Source organism: Cetorhinus maximus, chromosome 13 (assembly GCF_964194155.1).
Source record: "Cetorhinus maximus chromosome 13, sCetMax3.hap1.1, whole genome shotgun sequence".
NCBI lineage: Eukaryota > Metazoa > Chordata > Chondrichthyes > Lamniformes > Cetorhinidae > Cetorhinus > Cetorhinus maximus.
Window position 1 is genome coordinate 93,011,085 of NC_135891.1, and position 23,614 is coordinate 93,034,698.

Genomic DNA, 23,614 nt, shown 5'->3' on the forward strand with positions numbered 1-23,614 from the left:
CTTGGTGAGACCACACCTAGTGTACTGTGTCCAGTTTCAATCTCCTTTCCTGAGGAAGGATCTATTTGCCTTGAGTACAACAAAAAGTTCACTAGACTGATTCCTGGCATGTGGAGAGATTGAGTAGACTAGGTTTACATTCTCTAAAGTTTAGAAGAATGAGAGATGAATTCTTGAAACATATAAAATTCTGAAGAGGTTTGACAAGGTCGATCCTGGGAAGATGTTTCCTCTGGCTGCGCAGTCTAGTATTAGAAGCCTCATTTTCAAAAAAAAGTATCAACCATTTAAAATTGAGATGAGAAATATCTTCACACAAAGGGTTGTGTATCTTTGGAATCCTCCACCACAGGGCCGTGGATGTTCAGCCATTGAATATATCCAATTCTGAGATGAATACATTTTTGGACACTAAGGGAATTGAGGGATATTGGGGATAGCGTGGGAAGGTGTAGCTAAAGTATATGATCAGCCATGATCCTATTGAATGGTGGAACTGGCTCAAAAGGCCTGAAAGGCCTACACCTCCTATTTCATATGTTTTTGTGTTGTAGCACCTTGTAATGTTCATACACTGTATAAGCAAACCTTCACTGAGGAATTTCAAGAATCAGGCAGCTTGCAGTAGTGAGGTTGTGCTGACCATTTCCATGTCTGTGCAGCAAATGTTCATGTTCATGTAGCACAATCAGGATTTGTCTGAAGAAGCAATGGCTGAGCCATGGGTAGAAACAACTGTTTCTGATCTTGCAGTAAAAATGGTTAAACTTTTAACCCTGCACTTGTCTGTGGCTCAGTATAAATGCTAGCTAGACTGCCACTAATCGAAGCAATTGTATTGACAGGTCTTTCCTTTGCTGTTTATTCAGGTTGATTGCTTTACCTCTGAGCAAGCATATGGGTGTGAAGGAGAAATACAGAAGGATAGCACCTCCTCAGCCTACTTTGGAGAAGATCTATACAACACAGCACAGATGTCCTAAGGAGGTGGGCGAGTTTATTCTCTATCATTCCAACCTGGGACGGGAGGGACTTGCAGTTTGATAATACAATTCAGTACTCCTCCAATAAGCTTCACAGCAGTTTTCATCAGGTAACCAGCATCTACTTTGATCTGAAATTTGCACCCTGATCCATGACATGAATGGGTTAGTATGGCACAGGACTATGATTACCTCTGAAACTATTGTGCATTTGCATCAGATATTGCCTGGAATTTCCTGTCCATTCACAAAAATGGAAAAGTTCCATTCAGATTAAAATCAAATTCAGATTTACCATCGAGCAATATAATTATGCAGAAGCAAAATTAATTAACAGTGCAATATTCGACTTGCATAACATTTTAACTGTCCTGGGATGGTGTGGGGGTGGTGGTGGAGGAGGGAAATAAATTACAAGTCCAAAATGTTTAAAGGACTCTCTGGATGTGACATGAGCACTGACCTTCAACGGCTTGGAAATAGGTGGCCAACTGGAGAACATGGGAACATCAGCGCTATTCAGGCAGACAAACAGAGAACCCGGAAACATCAGGAAATAAGCAGCACTTGGGCAAACATGGAACAGTGGCTACACGGCTCCAAAGGGAGATACTAACGCTCCAAGAAATCATTGCCGACTATACAAGTCTGTAGGATGTTCATCGATTCGAGTAAATGGGCTTCCAATGACCATTTGGCAGGTTTCATTTCTTGTTGTGGGAAAACGTATAGAAAGTGTGGTGCGCTATTACAACATATTTTATAGAGTTGCAGAAGTGTTAATTAACCCTGTGGTTGATGTATAGTGGTTTATACTATGTAACACTTGTCAAAATTCCTGACTGGCGATGATTGTGAAACCTCGCTCTGCTCTATAAATTATTCATCTGTGTCCCTGGGTGGTAACCTGATCCTACCAGAACTGAATTCCATGTGAGACTGGGGACTGTACAGAAGAGGAAGAGTGTATAAGACTGGCATTCTGCCACCTGTTTCATGCAGTATTTGAATGGCTTTGACTTTTGATGACTCCCCACTTTGAACCAATCTGTTTTTTGTTGAAGGGCAGCCAGATATCATCCTGTTGCTACACACTCTGGGCCCAGGGCTGGCACGGGATCCTTGAGGTGCTGGAATTCCGGTAAAGAGGAAGCTCTTAACACACTGAGCAAGGAGCACTGAGCTGCAACACCACAATGACATAATTGCTGGAGGTTCCTGCTTTCCTCTTGGTCATGTGATGATGTACAATAAACATTTAGTCAACTTGCTGACTGTGCCCAAGAGTGAACCTACCCTGTGAGTCTGAGCATTCTTCAGGATGGGGCATCTTACGGAGTCACTTGTTAAATGGATTTGACAGATAGGCAGTTGGAATTGCCTAGGACTGGAATTTTTTTTTTGAGAAAAGTTCTGCCGGCAACTGTGGGAGAAGAAGTAATTCTAATATCAAGACCCTTCACTGGAAGACACACAAGGGATCTGCCTGAAACATCGACCATGTTTCTCTGTCAGTTGATTTCTGAGACCACTTTTGACACTTGATAAGTTATTGTTGTCCATTCTTCTGGGAAATAGTTACTCAAAGCAAGACGCCTCCGACTCCATCCTCTTCTGTCAACACACTCCCCAGAATTCCTGGAGGTTTTATTTCCCACCTGATGGGGATGAAAATGAGGGGAAAAAAGTTAAATTGGGGTTTATTTTGAATGCTTTTGGGGAAGTTATCTGTAAGTGTGAGGGCAGACTGTGCTGCCTAGCTGAAGCCATGTTGCAATGTGAATAACCGCTTGCCAGTACAAGCTGTATATTCATGAGTGAGCAATCAAGGTTGATCAGTGTGTTTTGCTGTCTGTTTATTGTAGAGTGATCTCCTTGCCCTTTCCAAGCAGTGTGACATGTCGGTGCAGGAGGTGACGATATGGTTTCGGCAGCGGAGAAATCAGGACAGACCCAGCATCACCCAGAAATTCTGTGAAGCCAGGTGAGGATGATTTGAAGCAATTAAACCAAGTTTAGGTTTAGGTTCGTCCTAATTTCAGGCATAAAGTTGGCTCCAATATATCAGCTTTGCATTATCCTGAGGTCACAGGGTTTATTCTGTTGTGGAGATGCTGCCTTTTCCTTGCCTGGGTGTATATTTTATACACTTTGTTTCTAACTGTGTTTGAGAATTATTTTGCAAAGTGGTCGCTTGGAGTAAACACATCATCCAGTTTGGGAAACCACTGCCTGATGTGAGACAAAGTCACACAGCAGGACTATGCTACGTTCCATCCATTACCTGTTCTGAGTTAGTGTTACAATTTGTCCATCTCCACCCCTGCTTCAGGCCATCTGCTGAAACCCTCATCCATGCTTTAGCCATGAGATGTTGAACTGGGATCACATCTGGCTGCTGTGCTGGCTGAGGTAGATCTGAAAGATCCCATGGTGCTTTTTGAAGAGGATCAGGGTATGCCCACTGTTTTGACAGACGACCATCCTTTAACCAGTAAATGCAAATAAAATATTAACGGACCATTCACCTCATTACTGTATGTGGGATCTTGCTGTGCACAAAATGGCTGCCATCTTTGTCTTGACAGCAAAGGGCTTTGCATTTCAAATGAATTAATTATGAATGGATTATGCTCGCTGTTATGTTTGGGGAGGTGGCAAATGATGTGATTCTTGTTGAATCTTAGTGCTTACTTCCAAACTTCCCATCTGATGGAACACATGTATTTGAAGTACTGCATCCAACAACCTGTTTGGCGGTGTCTTTTTAGTGAGCAATCAAACCAAGTTAGATGTAATGGCCCAATAAATATTTATTGGATCTCTGTTGATAGATTTGTGAAAGGTTGGCTGAGTACCTATTATGCAAGAAAAGGATTTCCCACCACTTTATCAAAGAGGGAGGATTGGATTGAAGAATGAAGAGAGCGTTAAGTGCAGCAAGTGTATACAGTACTTATACTGTAATCTAATCTCTCTATTCTTGCAGAGGAAAATTACAATAATGAGCAATCTGAAAGTTTGAGATTTGTAAATGGGCCTACTCAAATAATTTGATTTTTCAGCCTAATCTCTGCAAGGCTCTTTCAACATGGATTTCTAGCCTTTGAGAGAAATTTGACTCCATGGGGTGGTGAGTGGAGTCCTGCCTTCTGAGTGTTTATTGGGATATACTTTGTTTGCTGCCTCTGGAGAAAGGGTTGCACATTCTACACTCTGTTTTCTTTGCAAAGTTAACACCATTTTTATTACACAATCTGAAGTTCATTGTAGAGTGGAGAAGCAGTGTCATGTGAGAATGCCAGTAGAGCAGGGTCATAGGGGCTGAGAGCGCAGGGGCTGAGGGGTGTTGAATGGGGTTTTGGACTCAAGTCAAGGGGCTGAGAGCATGGTGAAAATGGAGTTGCCAGGGGGGTGGGGGCCAGGGGTTGAGAGTGGAACAGCATTGGTGAGGATGGGGCAGGACACTGAGCGGGGGCGGGGATCATGGGGCTGAGTGTGGGAGTTGGGGGAGATCTAGTGTCTCTGGTTGAGAACAGTGGGACCACAGAGGCTAAGATCGGGGATGGGGACGGTGTGAAAAGGACTGGATGGCGGATACTGTAAGACAGTGGGAAGGGTCCTGGACAGGGTCAAAGGGATTGAACACGGGGAGCAGCATCATGGGGGCTGAATGAAGCAGGGGGGCGCGGGGTTGCGGTGTCCAGGTCATAGGAGTGACAGGCAGGACTTGCTGAAACAAAAACAGAAAATGCTGGAAAAACTCAGCAGGTCTGACAGCATCTGTGGGGGGAAAAACAAAGTTGACGTTTCGAGTCCATATGACCCTTCTTCGTTATACGGACTCGAAACATCAACTCTGTTTCTCTCTCCATAGATGCTGTCAGACCTGCTGAGTTTTTCCAGCATTTTCTGGTTTCGTTTCAGATTTCCAGCATCCGCAGTATTTTGCTTTTAATTTAGGGCTTTATGAAATATGAGCAAATCCTCAATAATTCTCACTTTCGTACAGTTCCTCATCTGTTCAGGGAACTTTAAGAACTTGTAGACACAAAGGTAGATTTAAACTTGCTCAACCCAAATATAAGGTTAAAAGCGCTCTCGCTGTTGGAGATGGAGTGATTGCCTGTGAATATGTCATTGAGGAAAGTTCTTCTGATTGGATTGCACTAAGCAATGTGTCATTGAGTCACATGGGGCAAGAGAGTTTCAGATTTCATCCCTGGCCTTGGCTTGACAGATCTATGCAAGCATGGTATTAAGATGCTAGATTTGTTCCCAGCCAAGTCTGTATTATAGATTTCTGCACCTGATTACTATTCTGTGACCCCAATGCTGGAAAATGTGTCAACGTCTGGCTAACTTATCATAAATGGCTACACTAATTAGGAATCTGAGGACACGAGTTGAACATGAATCTATATCTCAATAGGAGCTTATACTTGGGGTATTGCAGCCTGGAGAGGATTGGTGCCTTCAGGAGTGGAATATTATGTAACAAATGTTCCAGCCTGCTTTATTGGAGCTTTGTGGGTGGGTTGGATTATCTGTGTACTTTCGTGAACAAAACCTCTGCAAACCTGCCAGACCCAGGCCCCGCGCCCCTCCACTGCTACCAAAATGCCTGCACCCCTCAATTACTATTACACTCTTCAATTCCTCTCTGCCATGGCCACCCCACCTATATCCCCCACAAGTGTAACTCCAATTCGATAATGTTTCCTACCATAAACATGCATATCTTGAGATTTGAAAAGGTAAGAGTGATATGGGTAAAGGAATATTGAAGGGTAATGGAGATATCACACTTGTGGTTTTCATGGGAAGATTGACAGACAGTGATCTGGATCCTCAAATCATCAATGAGGGGGTTGGGGAGGGAAAGAAAAGGTGGGTATGGGCCAGTGAGAGGGAATCATTGCCGGAGTTTGTCGTTTCCTTTTCTGATACGTTTCTAGTAACTAAAGCTTTTAAATCGTGAAGCCACAAATGGGGGAGAAACCAAACTTGTGGTCTCTGTTTCACATCACTGAAGTTCCCACATTGTCCTTTGAAGATTCTGACTGTTCACCCACCTGGTGTATAGATCATTTGTACAGTAGTGGCAGTGAAACAATTTGCTTAATATTTTTTGCAAAAGTTTAAGACTCATGAAAGGGGCTATTCCTCTTGTTTTACTTTGACTGCTTCTGGCTCCTCCTGTTCTGAGTCCCAGCCTGAGGTCACTCACTTCTTCTCTTCCTCTGTTGCAGTTGGAGGTTTGCGTTTTACCTGCTTGCTTTTGTTGCTGGTCTCTGTGTGCTCCTTGATGTAAGTATAAATCCTCTTGTTTGCTGCATTGTTAGCTGTGTTGGAAAGAGGCCCAAGCTTTAAAGGGCTTGGCAGGTAATTCCTAATGCTGTCCTCACCCCCTTCTCTTGTTGGGATTGCTATGGAGTCTGGATTACTACTGATGACAGAGCTTATTGATAGTCATATCCCAGTGAAATACTCGATGTTTCAAAAGCAGAATGTTAGAGAAGAAAATCACAAGCTTACAGTGATGATGTTCTGAACTTCCATGAGGCATTTTATCATGTTCCTGTTTTACTGCAGTTTTAACTGTCTATACTTTAGTTCAAAGTTCTATTTGGTTCCCTAATAACACATGTTTTGCATGAAGCTGCAGAAAGAGAATTCCCCATTTTAGTGCCTGTTTTCAGGAGCAAAGGCAGTATTTATTTAATATAGCAGGTGATTTGTAGTGCACTGATTTGATTTAATAGTTTTTCTCTCCAATTTTTTCCCCTCTTTTCTGAAAGATGTTGAACCTTCCTGTGGTGTCGGTGAATTGTTGGGATACAGTTCTACTGGCACTGTCTGCCTTGCAGTACTTTGCCTTTCAGGGTTCTGCCACTTTGTTTTTGTGAACAACAGCTCCTGGGTTATGTGTATGTGGGTGGGGGGGATGGGGTTATCCGCCCACCTGTCAGCCACCTCTGGTGCCCTCAGCTCAGGAAAGAGCGATTATCCAGCACCTGAGGGACCAAGAGTGTATCTGCTCTGCCTAGACAGCGAATATTGTCAGAATCGTTGGAGATGGGGACAATTCTAGTGCCATGTTTTTGCCCAGTATCCTGATGCAGGGATTGTCCAGCAGGAGTCATTAGACAGTGACCAGGAGCAACCTTTTGGCTATTGTTCCCCCTCTCCTCCACTTCCCCTCCCCCTCATTTCTGGGGCACTGATGCTGATTACAATTACCCAACCACCAGCCCAGGTCTGGATAAACCAGGCATGGAACCCAAGATCAAATTTTGTGTGGCTCAGTTAAATGCTACCAAGATGCTACCAACCCTGCAACTGTGGGAATTGTGACCCCACTTCTGTTGGGTGTTGCACAAGAATGTAAGGTTTGTTCTATCCCAATGGCACCATGTGAGCAGATCCAATAATGTGAGCTTCCTGAATTGGATGACTGTCTGTAGTAATTGTGCTTTGCAGATACAAGGGAAAAGGGTGGATGCAAGGAAAGTTACATTCTGGTGTCCTGATCTCCCAAACCTCTTTGCAGGACAACTTATTTTTCAGTGGAGGGGCAGGTTTAACCACAGATCTCCCAGCTGCATCCTGTTTGAGCTTCCAGTATTTGAGCTGCTCCCCTTCCAAGGACAGGTTAGGTGGCCCTGATTTCTGTTTCCTTTGCTCCATCCATACACACCTCACAGAAGATGCTCGTGAACTAACATAGCAGAGGTTTGTCTGAAATGTGTGCCATTGGGATGTCAAGAGGGGAGAAAATAAGGGAAAGAGCTCTGCTGTTTTGAGTGTTTTTCTAGTATCCTGAACAATGACATAGGGCTCTTGAGTAATGGGCCCTCGAAACTGTGTGGGGCCCATGCACTTAAACAATCAGCTATGCACTACACAGAAAAATTAGAGGGTATGTTGTTCTTCAGTATAATCACATGCAACAATAGTTTAAAGGGGTCACCAAGGTTCCAGCATGAACCCAGTTGACTGTAACAAGTTCTTATGCTTCAATTGTTAGGCACCTTCCTTCTCAGCAAGTAAAAGATGTGGCCTTGATGAGAAATCTAGAACTAGTTAAAGAAATAAATGGAAGTTAAAACAGGAAATAGGCCATTTACCCTCATTGCTAGCAAATAGTTCTAATCGCATTTACTTGCCCCGTTCCTAAATCCCTTTGTTAACATTTTCTTCACTCACCTATCCAATCTGATTGTTAGTCATTGCAAACACTTGTCTTTTGTTTACAGAAACCGTGGTTCTGGGATCAAAAGGAGTGCTGGAAAGGATACCCTCAGCAAGTATGTACTGACTGTGTTTGCAAAGTAAATATTATATGCAAAGAGCGATGCTTAAACTGGCCCAATCATCCTCTCATGTGGGCAGCCTATCGCTGGCCATGTCCTCAGCATGTTCAGTTGATATTGTTAATCCACATTATGTAAGTTAGTGGATGTTGAGTTTAAACTGTGTGCTGTGCTGATTGTACTGCATTTTGAGCACTGTGTGTTCTCCCCGTCTCAGTGACTGAAACTGCAGAGTTGGACCAGAGAGATTGCACTGACTCACAAGGGTGACATCTTGGCATCAAAAAGATTATATTATGGTGAAGACTGGAGAAACTGAGGCTCTTTAATGTCTGGGGTGACATTTGTAGATGTATAAAAGATTATGGGGCAGATAAAGGGGACAATAAAGTAGTAGTCACTGTATAGGCCGTTAGTTTAAATCACCATGGTAATGGAAATTGACTTTAATAAAACACTTAACTTGGGGAATGGTCAGAGTAAATGAATGTGAAAGCTTCTGGATTGTGACACCCCAACTAATGTTCTTCATCGAAATGTACCAGCCATCCAGTCTGGCTCACATCGGTTGAATCTGATTTAGAGCAATGGATGCTGCCTGGCCAATGTCACTCACTGTGGGGAAAGGAGAATTTAGGACAGGATGCAAAACCCTGGAATCTTTTAAGGACACGATGTTGTGTCTGGAGGAGAGCGGGTAGTAATGACCTGGAGCTCACTGCTGGAGGGTGGTGGAAGTGGAGATGGTTAATGATTTTGAAAAGAAAATTGGGTGGGCACAAACCAACTTTCAGGGCTACGGGGGATGGGACAAACTGGATTACTTTAACAGAGAGCTGGCATGGGCTTGACGGGCTGAGTGGCTGCCTCCTGTGCCATTACAACTCTGACTGTGTATGAATTGGGATGGTTCCAACAGCTCACTTCACCCCATGATCGAACGCATTCTGCATAAAATGTAAAATAGATCATTCCTGCACCATGATCCTGATTGTAGGGCAATCCCAGTCGGTCATTGCTTTCTGATTGTTTTCCCCTTTGCCCCTCTTGAAACATGGGGGGTCAAATCTAGTTTTTGTATTTGGTTCATTATTTAACCCTGTTTTGTTTTCTTGCATATGTTCTTTTTCTATAAAATATTTCAGTGTGCTGCTCTCTCATCTTGTTGGTTTCAGTTTTTAGCCCCGTTTTTCTTAAGTTACTAGTTCTGTTTCAGGTGTTCCTACCCTCCCAGTACTGGTACTATATGATAGAACTGGCTTTCTACTGGTCCCTCCTCTTCAGGGTCTCATTGGATGTGAAGAGGAAGGTAAGTGACTTCCTGATCCGTTACTGATCAATGTTAACATCTTACTGACGACAACCACAAGTTGTATTTATATAGCACCTTTAACAGAAGAAGACATCCCAAGGAACTTCACACGGGCATTATAAAACAAAAAATATGGCGCCAAGCTACAAATAGAAAATATCAGGGCAGATGCCCAAAAACTTGGTCAGAAGAAAGTTTTAAGGAGTGTCTTAAAGTATAAAAGCGAGATGGATGGGTGGAAAGGTTTAGGACGTATTCTAGAGCTTTGGGTTCAGGGAAGTGAAGGCACAGCCACCAATAATGGAGCAATTAAAATCAGGGATGCTCAAGAAGCTGGAATTGGAGCACAGATATCTCGGAGGATCGTAGGTTTGGAGAAGCTTACAGAGATAAGGAGAGGCCAGGCCATGGAAGGATGGGAAAACAAGTTTGAGAATTTTAAAATGGAGGCATTGTTTAACTCTGAGCCAGTTTAAGTCAGTGAGCACAAATAATGGGGAATGTCATTTGGAGTGAGTTAAGAAACAGGCAGCAGAATTCTGGATGATCTCAAGTTTACAGAGGGTTGAATGTGGGAGGCCAGCCAAGAATGTATTGGGATAGTGCAGTCTAGCGGTAACAAAGGCATGGATGAGGATTTCAGTAAGAGAAGAGCCAAGGCAGGGGTGGAGATGGGCAACGTTGCATAGGTTGTAATGGGTGACATCGTGGATATGTGGTTGAAAGCTCATCTCAGAGTCAACTATGACACCAAGGTCGCAAACAGTCTGGTTCAGTCTCAGTTGTCAGGGGAAAGATGGAATCAGCGGCAAGATAGCATTGTTTATGGTGAGGGTCGCTTCAGTCTTCTCAATATTTAATTGGAGGGGATTTCTGCTCAATCTGTACTGGATGTTGGATAAGTAATTTGACAATTTAGAGACGATGGAGGAGTCAAGTGAGGTACATCATCCACTGGTATAAGCTTCCTACAACGTAAGGACATCGAGGCTGAGAGTTTTGATGTGGAGATATTAAAGGTTATGTAAGCAGTGGATTCATGGAGTTCCTTTGTGGACTTGATTTGACACGGTTTTTTTTAAACTACCTTAAATAATTATCTCTCAATCACAGATTCTATATATTGTTCTACTATTGTCACACCTGACTTACCTGTGACCTAGATTTTTAAAAAATCTCAACTGTTTTAAATTGCTTCCACGTTAAAAGTTGCTATGGTTTGCAAACGCACTGGGCTCATGTTTGGAAGGGAATGTTTGGAATTACATGGTGTGATTAGTTTCTATAGATCAAAAGCCCCCCGAGGAGCTACCAATGGAATAAAATGATCTTTCGGTGTTCTGTTTCAGTATCACGTTACACAGAAAATTGAATCAGTGGCTGGAACTGAGTTTCACCCTTCACCTTGGACCAGTGCAGCTGATATCACCTCGTGCTGCTCTTACTGAAGTCTTAGTGCTACAGCACTAAGGTTGCACTCCATCTCTCATTTAAAATCTCATTGAGGCACTAAATTTCATAACTGTCGTCATCGGTCTGAGATATTTAAGGCAGCTTCTGAGGGGATTGCCTGCTGATCCAGGGGTTTGTGGCTGGCTGACTGATTTCATGAAACAATTCAGAACTAGACACATTTCTGGAGCTTGTATATTTGTTTGTTGCAATCAAGAATCTTAAATAAATATTTATAGCAAGGCCAACAGCTGAACTTGAAGTTGTCTTTAGAGCTCCCTCATTAAGGGGCACTGGATGAAGAGCCCAGTCCCATAGTACAGCACCAAGGAAGGTTGGAAAACATAGTGGAGAGGAATTAAGATAAAAGCAAAATATTGCGGATGCTGGAAATCTGAAACAAAAACAGAAAATGCTGGAAAAACTCAGCTGGTCTAGCAGCATCTTTGGAGAGAGAAACAGTTAATGTTTTGAGTCCGCATGACCCTCATATGGACTCAAAGTAAGCTCTGTTCCTCTCTCCATAGGTGCTACTAGACCTGCTGAGTTTTTCCAGCATTTTCTGTTTTTGATGGAGAGGAACTAAGTGGGCAAGTATTGGTTAGCTGATACCAAGCTTTGATTGAAGGTTGAGCAAGGTTTGGGAATACTGAGAGACAACTAAATTAGGAAGCAATGCAATAAGTCTTGTTGAATTTAACTCTCTCTTTATTGGACTGTGTTTCTGGACCCCTGCCCCCTCAATGTAAAATTAGTTCACCTCTGTGAAAAGTTTTTGGATGACACCAAATTAGGGACGATTGTCAATACTGAAGAAGACTGCAACAAATTACAGGAGGATGTTGATAAACTAGCATGATGGGCAAATAAATAACAAATTAATTTCAACATAGATAAATGTGAGGTAGTACATTTTGGTAGGAAAAATAGGGAGGTCAATTATTACTTGAATGGTGCAACTGGTAGAGGAGCAAAGGGATCTTGGAGTACATATACACCAATCGCTAAAAGCTGTGCCACAGGTTGGCAATTTCTAGCAATAGAATGAAAAGTAGGGAAGTGATGCTAAATCTGTATTGAACCTTGGTTAGAATTGTGTGCAGTTCTGGTCGCCATATTATAAAATGGATTAAGAGGTATTGGAGAAGGTGCAGAGAGTATTCAAAAGGATGATACCAGGAATGCATGGGTATACATATCAGGAAATGATTGACAGGCTGGGTTTCTTCCCTCAGCCTTCTTTTCTCGAGAGAGGTGACCTAATGGAGGTTTTTAAGATTACGAAAAATTTTAATAGAGTAGATATGGAGGAAATGTCTCCTCCTGTGGGGAAAAACATGACTACAGGCCATCAATATAAGACAGTCACCGAGAAATATAATACACAGTTCACAAAAAACATCTCTACCCAGAGAGTCATGAGAGTCTGCATCTTACTACCGTGTAATCGTTAGTGAATAGTATAGATGCATTTTAGGTGGAAACTAGACAAGCATATGAGGGACAAAGGAATAGATAGTTATGATGGTAGGTTTAGATGGGAGGAGGCTTGAGTGGAGCATAAACACCAGCATGGATTGGTTGGGCTGAATGGCCTGTTTCTGGGGCATATTTCCCATATATGACATTCCCCTGTGATTGGGTACTATATAAATGCATGAATTATAACTTACTTTTAAGCCATGTTTTCAAGTGTACAATACAGGAGATCTCTCCTTTTGGTTTTCCTCTAGATTTAAACAGGTTCATGAGAACCTGATGATGGATCATTGACTTGAAATGTTAACATTATTTCTCCCTTCACAGATGCTGCCAGACCTGCTGAGTATTTTCAACATTTTCTGTTTTTATTGGAAATCATCCAAACCCACTTGAACCCAGGTCTAGGAGGAGGTCAGGTGCTAGTAACAGCATTCTGGAGCTGTGAAAAATATGCAGACTTTAGGGACAGCTGATCCTGGTTGTTTTGGAGAGATTGTCTGCCTGAGGAGCCTGAAATACTTATTGCTTGAAGGCAATAGACTATTTTTAACTTGATTTAAGTCCTATCTGAAGGGTCGTGTGCTCTTTTAGCTCTGATTAAATTGCTTCTGTTTTCTTCTGCTGCAGGACTTCAAGGAGCAGATTGTTCACCACATTGCCACCATCTTTTTGATTGGCTTCTCCTATTGTGCCAACTACATCCGGGTGGGGACCCTGGTGATGTTAGTTCATGATGCATCTGATTATATTATGGAGGTGAGTTACTTTTACAAGATGCAGACCCATAGGGATACTGATGTGCCACTGGTCTCTCAGGATATGTCCCGATTTGCCCAGATTGGGTCAGTTTGAAATTTGGACTTTCAGTAAATGAGCAGGTTAAGGTTGAGAGGGGAGGGTTTCTAAGATATCTCTGAAAACTCTCATACATAGTTAGTCTACTAGGGTCTGCGGGAGAGAGAGAGGGATAGCAGCTAACGGCCAAATGTCTCTATGGTTCACTGCGCTTGAATGCCCGTGGAAGCTCGAGTTCGGATTGATAAGACCAAATTCGTGAGGTGTTGAAACGAAGCTGGAAGATTCACCTAGCGTGTGCTAGAGGGAGGATCTCCAGTAATACCCTCACCATGAAGGAAATTTCAGAGCATTATAAGTTACCAAGCTGAGAAAGGAAAAGAACAAAAGTAAACCCTTGAGAGCTAAGAATCATTTTTGACTGATTCTGGGAGAATTGAATATCCACTTAAAAGATAGTGTAAAGTATACCTCTGAAGTGTGTTTTTTTTGGTTGTGCTAAAAGTAAAAAGTTCTGTTCCATGGTTTAAAGTATAAATTACCTGCAAAAATAGTGTTTAGTCATTAGTGTTTTTAGTATGGTGTTACAGTAAAAGACTTAAAACGTGAAATCTTGTCATGTTATCCTTTCAGCTTTTAACTGGAAATTCGAATTTCTTTTTTTTAAAAAAACGTTATCAGTCTCTACAGGGATCGTAACAATCCATGGTAAGGTTTGGAACTTGCTGTTGAGATATTGTTTCTGTTGAATTGACTGGAACCTGACCAGTCCAGAATGAATATATGGTCAAGCGTCACATACAAGCTTCCTGCTGGCTATATGGATTAATGCATCATGTCATACTATCCGGAAAGTGACGGGTACGATCACAAATCTGTGCTGGGTTAGCTGATCCGAGGTGGGTTAGGAGTTGTGGAGAGCATAAATGGGAGGGTGTGGGAGGAGGAGGTGGCTACAATTAGCCCATACCCACATCTCTTCATCCAAGTGTTTAATGCTGATATTCACTGTTTCCCAGCCCTCGCTTCTCATCAGAAAGCACCAGTTTTGAAATATCCGAGAGGCCAGAAACAGGACTGACTCATTAAAATCTGTCGTGTATAGAATTTTCAGATACGAGTGATGTGGTAGTTCAGGGGCCCAACATGAGAGATTTAATTCTAGAGCACCTGACATTCCGACAGACCCAGACCATCACTAAAAACAACACCTTTCATTTACATAGCGCCTTTAACATAATAACATCCCAAGGTGCTTTACAGGATTGTTAGCCGACATAATTTGACATTCACAGAGATATTGGGACAAGTGACCAAAAGCTTGGTCAAAGGAGTGGGTTTAAAAGAATGGCTTAAATGAGGAGAGAGGTAGACAGGCAGAGAGTTTTAGTAAAGGAAATGCCAGAGCTTGGGTTCCAGGAAGCTGAAGTCATGATCTTCAATGGTAGAGTAAAGGAAATCCAGAGAGGCGCACTCAGGCCAAAATTGGAGCAGTGCAGAGATCTTGGAGTATTGTTCTTTTTAAAATTTATTCTTTCATGCAACGTGGGTGTCGCTGACGAGGCCAGCATTTGTTGCCCATCCCTAATTGCCCCTGAACTGAGTGGTTTGCTAGGCCATTTCAGAGGGCAGTTAAGAATCAACTACTTTACTGTGGATCTGGAGTCACACGTAGGCCAAACCAGGTAAGGGTGGCAGATTTCCTTCCCAGTGGACGTTGCTGAACCAGGTGGGTTTTTTTGACAATCGGTGATTGTTTCACCCTCTCAATTACTGAGACTAGCTTTCAATTTCAGGCTTTACTCATTGACTATAAATCCCACCAGCTACCGTGGTGGAATTTGAACCCATGTCCCCAGAGCATTAGTGCAGACCTCTGGAGTACTAGTCCAGTGATGTTCCCACTACACCAATGTCTTTCCCCCATGCTGGGTAGAACGGTATAGAGATGGGGATGGGTAAGGCCTTGGACAGATTTGAGGGTGGGAATTTCAAAATGGAGGTGCTGCCAGCCAGATGCTACCAGACTGGGAGCTAACATAGGTCATCAGCCACTGGGGTGATGGGTGAGCAGGACTTAGTGCAAGTTCAGAAGTTAGCAGCAGAGTTTTGGATGAGCTCAAGTTTATGGAGGGTGGGAAGCTGGCCAGGAAGACATCAGAATAGTTGAGGTATCGAAGGTTTCTCAGCAGCAGATGAGCGGAGGTGGAGCGGAGACAGGTGATGTTACGGAGGTGGAAGTAAGTGGCCTTGGTAATGGAGAGGATGTGAGTTTGGAAGATCATCTCAGGGTCAAATAGTTGCTGAGGTTACAAGCAGTCCGGTTCAATCTGTAGGGGGTTCCCTTTTCTCGGAGACCATCCCCATACTCAAGGTCACGACACCAGATTCACAAGTGTATGACTTGAACAGAATGACCAGCGAGACAAGTTTCTTCTGATAATTCACAATCGCTTTATTGAATCACCCACAACCCCACAGTACAAAACACCAAAAGTTAAAACATCCCGGTTCCCAATACCCGACACAAAGTCACCACGACTCGGACTTAAACTTACAAAAAATGCTAACTCCATACAAAGTCCCCACAACTTGGTTTAAACTTACAAAAACACAGGCGAAACACCTCCCGAAACTTTAAGAAAAAATCCCTCAGACCAATATTACCAAGATATATGGCTGAAACAAGTTACAAGGTACCAGCAAAAAACACCAAGTTTTCACCCCAAACCTTCACAAAACCCTCAGACCAATAACACTGTGATTTGGCTGAAACTTGCAATCCCCAATGGTGTAGAATGTAGGCCTGAGTCAAGATGACCAGCCCTGACCCTGCTTCCAAATGCAGCCCAGATACTCAGATCCACCCTTCTTTTATAATAATTTAACTCGGACATGTCAAAACATATTTCCTGTTGCTCCAATGTCCATTTAGTTGATTCCACACAAAGTCCAGACAAGTGTCATCAGCTCCTGCCGGTTGAAATAATACAGGGTTTTCCATGGAAGATGTATCCAGACAAATATGAGCAGTTCTCCTGCTGTTTGAGGTGGCACAGTGACAGCACCTGGCTCCAAAGTTAATGAGGATTTGAATGACCCTATTTCCAGTACTGTTGGCTGTGATGCAGACCTTATTGCATAATTCCTTGAGTGTATTGTGTTGATGCTATATCCTTTGTACCATTGTATTGGGTAATCAGACTTCTTGATTGCATCAGTTGATGGCAGGTAATGGCATTTCCCTGGTGCCATTGTTCCCTGATAGTAGTCAGTCAATGTCCAAACCCTTTTGTTGAGTCACTTTTTGTTTTAACTAAGGCCAGGATTTTACATTCAGCGTTCGGGGGCAGGCCCAACATGCTGGAACGTAAAACAACGTCATTGCGCTGTCTCACGATATTTCATTTAGCGGGCACACGCCGGAGTCAGCTGCACGCCCGCCGATAACTGAAAGGCCTATTAAGGCCATTAATGAACTAATTAACTTCAAATTTACACTGCCCGTCCAACCTAATGGTTGGCAGGCGAAAAGGCCAAGTGGAAACCTCATCCACAAGCGGGATGAGGTTTCCTACAGCTTTTACAAATTGAATAAAAACTTTTTTTGAAAAATAAAAACATGTCCCATCTCATGTGACACAGTCACATAAGGGGACATGTTTCATTAAATTTTTAATGTCTTTTATAATTTCTTTAAAAAGTGCTTCAATCTACCTAAGGCAGCTCCGTGCCTCAGGGAGATTGAAGCGCCCTTTCGCGCATGTGCAAAAGAGCACTGGACCTGACTCTCCCTCCTCCCCCCACCCACACAGGTAGCTCTCAGCGCTACCACTCGCAATCCATGCTGGGGGCCTTAATTGGCCTGCCCGCGTGAAATCGTGGTGCCGAGCCAATCGCGGGCGGCGGTCGGCTCCGTGGCTAAGCCCGCCTGACACGAGAAAAATTCAGGCCTAAATGTCCGAATTAACCCTTTGCTGTCCAGCCCTGTACTGCTAACTGCAACTTATCTTTCTTTGTAATTTATAGTTCCAATCATGAGGTCAAAACATGTTTGTGGGTTTTGAAATTATGTTCCATAAATTTCCTAGTTAGAGGGAATTCCAATCCCACAAGTCTCAGACAGTGGTTAGGAATGGAGATGGGAGTCAGTGGCTAAGGAATAGAGTTTGTGGTGGGGACTGAAGACAATGGCTTCAATCTTCCAAGTATTTAATTGGCCAATGTTCAAAGAGGAATTTGAAATAAATCCCGAGTTTGAGGACCGATTCCCAAGACGAGTTTCAGTTCATGAATCCTTTGTCTTTTTATTTAATTTGCAGTGCGCGAAAATGTTGAACTATGCAGAATGGCGAAAGAGTTGTGACACGCTGTTCGTGGTCTTTGCTGTGGTCTTTCTGATTACACGGCTTATCATCTTTCCAAATGTGTGAGTAGTTCTTTGCTTGGGATGTTGTGTTTTTCCCACTTTGGATAATTTGGGGGTGTCCAAAAGGGTTCAGTGTTGATGAGAAATCAATCTATTATCATTCAAGCTAATGAGAAACTCTTCTACTGCAGGATCAAGGAGATGGTCTGCCACAGGCTGCCAATTGTACTGGACACTAGACACAACCTTTCTAGGAGCCCTGTGAAAACAGTCTTACAGTACAGGAGGAGGCCATTTAGCACATCCTGCCTGTGCCCACTTTCTGAAAGAGTTATCCAATTAGTTGCATTCCCCTGCTCTGCAAATTTTTCTTTTCAATTATGTACCCAATTTCCTTTTGAAAGTTACTCTTGAAGCTGTGTTACTGCAGTTCTAATTAAGGCCCATTTTAATACTACCAGTAGCCCCAAAGTCAAAAAGGCTGCAATGAATAAAATTCATGTTGCTGACGTGGAGATTCTTTTATCTGTTTTTGTTGATATCTAATGCTGAGATATGTGAAGGATAGATCAAGGGAGGGACTATGCCCTTCCTGAATCTTTGGCAATCATTCCTGGCACCGCCCACTGTCACTCTGATTTGGGGTGTGTGGATGCTTACCCTGGTCTTGATTGCCTGCAGGTATCTCTTATAGTAAATTACTCATTTAGAAAAAGCAGAAAACTGGTCTGTAGGCAGGGTGCAATGCAGATTGAGAAAATCACCTAGAAAATCAGGTTATTCAAATTTCCAGCTGACATTCAGGATAAATACAACACTCGGAATCTCAAACAGAAAATGCTGGAAACACACATCTGCCTGTCAGCATCTGAAACACTAAAGACAAGTTGAAGGCTTTTCACCTGAAAGCTTACGTGCCCCAGTGGTCAGTTCCTATTGGACAATATGCCAATGCTGTAGATAACTGCACTTAAAGACTGACTCAAACAAAAGTACAAGTCAGTAATTAAGTACCTAAATGTTAATTTGCCTAAGGCCAAACAACTCTGGAAAAACGCAAACCTGAAAGCTGAACAAAGATGCAAAATAAAAACAGAAACTGTTGGAAATGTTGAACAGACCTGGCAGCATCTGTGGAGGGAGAGTCAGGGAGGTTAATGCTGTTTGTTGTAGCCTTTGTGACAGTGGTGGGGTGGGGGATGGAGATGTAAATTGCACCTTACTTAAGGCTTCAGTAACACAGGTCCCACAGGTGGTGCTGTTGAGTAAAGTCTGTGCAAGCTCAGTGATGCCACCATCAGGGCCTTGATGATACAGCAGTTGCATGGGGCAGGTTTAACGTGCAGCTTGTTTTAAATCTTAATTCAAAGTTGACTGCATGTATCTGTGTTTTAGGGCTAGTGAGTATCTTTGAGAACTCTCCTTACTCTTTACGTGCCAACCAATGCACCAATTGCACCAAACAAAGAGGTTAGACAGGCAAATGTTTGTTTGTGGAACTGTTATACATCAGAGAGCGGCTATGGGTTTACCCACAATAAATGTTTTGTTTCCCATTCTGTGGGGTTAGGTGTTTTACCTTAACTCTGCCTCGCCTAATATCTGACCAAGTAGGAGTAAAGCAATGAGGAACTGTACACATGAACTCTGACCTATATATACCCAGCTGAACCCCTTTAGTGCATGCAATTTGCTGTACAGAATCCATGCAAACATTCTTTTAACCCCACCCTTCCAACCACCAGCCTTTGAATATAAAGACCTTCCCACCAGCAACCTGTGTCATTAAAGAGATGCAGTTACTGAGATGAGACTGAACTGAATGTCAATACACCTATGAATCTCGAGCCAATAGATGTGAGTTGGGATGATGTTTGATGCTTTCTTTCCCTGTCACCTATCTGTCTTTGCTAACTGTTGAAAACTATCATTTGCAGGGTAATTTACACCACTTTCTACCACTCCATGGAGATTTTCCAGCCCTTCTTTGGTTACTATTTTTTCAATGTTCTCCTGATGGTCCTGCAGCTGTTGCACATATTTTGGGCCTACCTCATTTTGAGAATGGTAGCCAAGTTCGTGTTTGTTGGGAAGGTAAGGATGTGCTACATGTGAAATGCATTGGAAATACATAGTGAGCAGACTTCGAGGGTGATAGCAACACAACTGGGGCTGGTAAACCTGGTTGGTTACCAGAGTTAGGTCAGTTTCACAACAGGATTTTGAACTCTCCTCACTGGGCTCAGTTGTTCATCAACTTGAACCATAAGTTTGGAAAAGGAGCTTGATCATTCCAAATCCACAGTGAATGAGATGATCCAGTAAACTGCCCAAACCTCTGCTCCCTTCATTTAATGTTATAGCCTATTGCTGTGTAACAACAGATCAACAGAAGGCCCAAATGAGAGTTATGATGGCAACTCTTAAATGAGAGATGAATGGCACTAGGATCTGCTGTGAGCAATGACATCTGGAGTCCTGATTCCAAGGAAGATCGCTAATTAATATTTAGAAGACCATAATCACCTTTTTTTAAAAAAAAAAGTACTTTGCATTGCAAGTATATCACACAGGTCATCCTTAGTACACCATTTTCATGTCACCCACCTCTAAGTGAAATGGTATCAATCAATGGCAAATACAGGCAATTGCACAATGAACTGATGTCCAAGGGAACCAGAGCAGAAAATGGTGGGCACAGTACATCCATTGTCATGACCCAGACTTTGCACTCAATGTTCACCTTTTACTGGCCCTGATGGAGGTGCGGTGTATTTCCAACACTGACTCTTTCTTTCTTTTTCTCTTTCCGTCTGTGTCCCACTCGATTGCAGGCTGACCAGCTGAGCTTGTTTTGCTCAGAGCTGTTCCAGTTGTCACAGAAGTGATTATATCTGCTTCCCATTCCGATGATTTTCTCACACTCCTAATCTTGCAGCTATCTAAATGATGCCCTCATATCCAATGATAAAACTAAGGATAATAAAGAACTGATACCTGAACCTGGCTTTGATGCTCATTTCATTGCTCTGGGCTGGTTTTGAACTTTGGCTTTTGGCCAACTTTGCAGAGTTTCGAGGAACTTGCTGAAAAAAAACATTCACCTTAAGAGGCTGTCCCTGAGAAGGCATTGAGAATCTTTCAGAAATTGCAGGTCTCGTGCGTGACAGTTCAAAGATCCAGTTTGGTTGAGCAGCACTTAATCATGTTCAGTATTTCCCCATCTTACCTTGTTGGATTCCCTGAGGGGAGGGATCAGAACATCCCTTGACCAGAAGAGGTGAGTAGTGGGGGTGTCTATTCTCCACTCTGCTGCTCCATTTCCTTCCTGATCCGAGACGGGAAAGTGTCCTGGGTGGAAGTAATCAGACTAATAGAACGATGTACACTTTACAGAAATTGATGGAAGAAGGCCAGCTGAGGGGATCTTGCATGAATAGCCTAAGCGATAGATTATTTAAAGTATAGAATCTCCCTTTGGAAATTTAAGTGAGGTTTTTTTGGATCTGCTGTAGATTGATAAGGATGAAAGGAGTGACGATGAAGAAAGTGACAGGACTGAGGAGGAGGAAGATGGGAGGATGGAATCAAAGTCTGCATCATCGACCAGTCACATTGGTGTGCTAAATAAAATGACAAATGGGATGAAAAGCAAATCAAATGAAAGGAACAAGCTGCCCAAAGTCAGGTAGCTGGCAGCTGCGTAATGAAGGATGAGGTTAGCACCGACTTATTAAAAGATTTGTTCTTTAGATTTTTGCTGATGAACACTAACAACTGCCTGCTATGACACTCATCCTATACATTTGTAAAAAGGATCTCAAAGCTGCAGAATCTACAATTATCCACAATTCAACTGAATGGACCTGCCTCTCCTTCATAACCTCGGTCAAACCTCACATTTTTCATTTGACTTCAAATATTTTGTCAGGGGGCATGTGTTTAACACAATGTTCCCATTTCATACATCACATCATCACTATTGAGACCTTCACGCCGATAAAGAATTCAGGATCTCATCCAGGAAACACTTCCAATATTGAAATACTGATTAACAAAGTGAAGTTATTTGAACGATTTTGTCGAACTGACCAGTTTTATTTGTGTTTTCGGCCCCCCCATCCCCCATCCCCCACCCCCATTGTGTCATTAATTCCCCAGGACTTTGCAGTGTGGTTCTCATAGTGGACACTATGTATTGCACAAGACCAGCCTGGGCTGATTCATTCTTGGGAGATGCCTGAGCTGATAAGCAGCATAGCTGAGATAAGGAACTCTCTGGCAGAATGACATGACAATCCAGACCCCAGTGTAAGCTGTTTTTGTCCTGATATGCTAAACATTTGAAATATTTAGTGTTATATTTTTATGTATTTATTGGTGGATGTATTTTGGGGTGTGTTTGAGTGTTTAGTCCTTGACAGGTTACAAATCCTAGTAGTATCACTGGGCTGAGCACAGAGCATCAAACTGGATTTAAATCCAGCTTCTGATTTAAGGGATTTTTAATGGCGTTTCAGTAGTTTTCTGGAAATGATCAAAGTGCTGAGATATGATAGTGATCCAGCTTCCAACACGTTTTCTCACTAGGATTAGCATATTCTCACAGACATTGAACCGGAAAGGGATGTGCTTCAAGAGTTTTAATTTCTGCAGCTCTGCCTCCTTCCGCCACTGAGGAAAGCCAATGGTTTCTGTTGTACCCAGTCTGTAAAATTTCAGCATTAAGGGGCACTATTCCTTTTACTTCCAGTGTACTGTGTAGGTAAGCTGGCATCACTTGTAATGGAGGTTAACTTTTCCATGAACTTTCCATCAAAAATACATTTTTAAAAGTTGGAATTCAAATTTCTGTGTGTTGAGCTGCAACGATGTCTGCTTTCCTGGATTTCACTAAAGGGAGCATCAAGAACAGCAATCTCTGCTGGTGTGAAAAGGTGCAATGATACAAGATGCCTTCCAGGAATGAGCAATTGAGATGGGGTGTGGTGCAATCGGTCTCATGGCATTTACTTGTAGGATGCTCGAGTGTACCTGCTATTTAGTTTCTCAGATCTAATCTTCACAAAGTGGACCATTTCAAGACGTGAAGTACTTCAGTCTCCAGATGTTTTGTGTATAACTGAGTAAAGCTATGGGGAAGAAGTCAATGGGCCCAGAGGAATCTTGTTTTAATACTGAAAACCATGCCAATCATGTTGACTTTGACCAATTATTGAGTATAGTCTGAATTCTGAAGGGGAGAAGATGGGTCGTTGCAGGACAGTTTGAAAGAAACTCCTTTTGCAATCATGAACACTGTAGGGCATGAGATGCAACAACCAAGACTGAAATAATCTTATGGACTTTCTCATTGCATGTTTAAGTTGCTCATGCACCCTCTTGCACATGTTTATTTAACCTTTTTGGAGTTGAACTGTATCCAGACTGAATGATGCTGTTGTACAGATGACAGTCTTAGTTACACTGCTTGTAAATATATAAAAATCTGAGTGCACATCTTTGATTTAAATACCTGAACTGATTGACATACTAAGTGTCTGATTCTGCACCACTTAGTCAATTTCAGTAGAAATTTAAATAAGATTTGTTTTGAAATATCTGAATAAATTAAATTTTTTACAAAGTTTTTCCATCAGTGGTTCTGATATTAATTGAAGTTGAGGCCAGAGGTTGCCAGCAGTGGTGTATCTTGTATGGTCACTGCCTGTAGTTGTACTCTGGTTAGTTTACGACTCCCTATGCATTGCCTCTAGCTAGATCTTTGGAAGAGCAATGATTTAAACACTTGGGGATCAGAGTTCAAATCTAGTCCAGACTGATGGGAGGAAAGAAGTGCAACCGGTATTTTTCACTTCTTTCATCATCAAATCCATCATACACTGCTTCATAGCAAATGAAATCC

General features: G+C 42.5%; 1 protein-coding gene across 7 annotated transcripts in view; it reads left to right on the top strand.

Moving 5' to 3' along the window:
* The window catches only part of LOC144688822 (ceramide synthase 2-like), a 61,950-nt gene extending 39,868 nt beyond the window's left edge, over window positions 1–22,082 (top strand). For 6 of the 7 annotated variants that reach the window (XM_078555793.1, XM_078555791.1, XM_078555792.1 and 3 more), the window contains 9 exons: window positions 870–987; window positions 2,849–2,967; window positions 6,236–6,293; window positions 8,243–8,293; window positions 9,516–9,608; window positions 13,173–13,301; window positions 17,663–17,769; window positions 19,647–19,803; window positions 21,225–22,082. In XM_078555793.1, the coding sequence (XP_078411919.1) occupies window positions 870–987; window positions 2,849–2,967; window positions 6,236–6,293; window positions 8,243–8,293; window positions 9,516–9,608; window positions 13,173–13,301; window positions 17,663–17,769; window positions 19,647–19,803; window positions 21,225–21,401 (1,009 nt within the window). In that variant the 3' untranslated portion in view covers window positions 21,402–22,082. The remainder of the gene's footprint in view (window positions 1–869; window positions 988–2,848; window positions 2,968–6,235; window positions 6,294–8,242; window positions 8,294–9,515; window positions 9,609–13,172; window positions 13,302–17,662; window positions 17,770–19,646; window positions 19,804–21,224) is intronic. The other variant, XM_078555797.1, reaches the window with a different exon arrangement.
* Window positions 22,083–23,614: the final 1,532 nt, after the last annotated feature.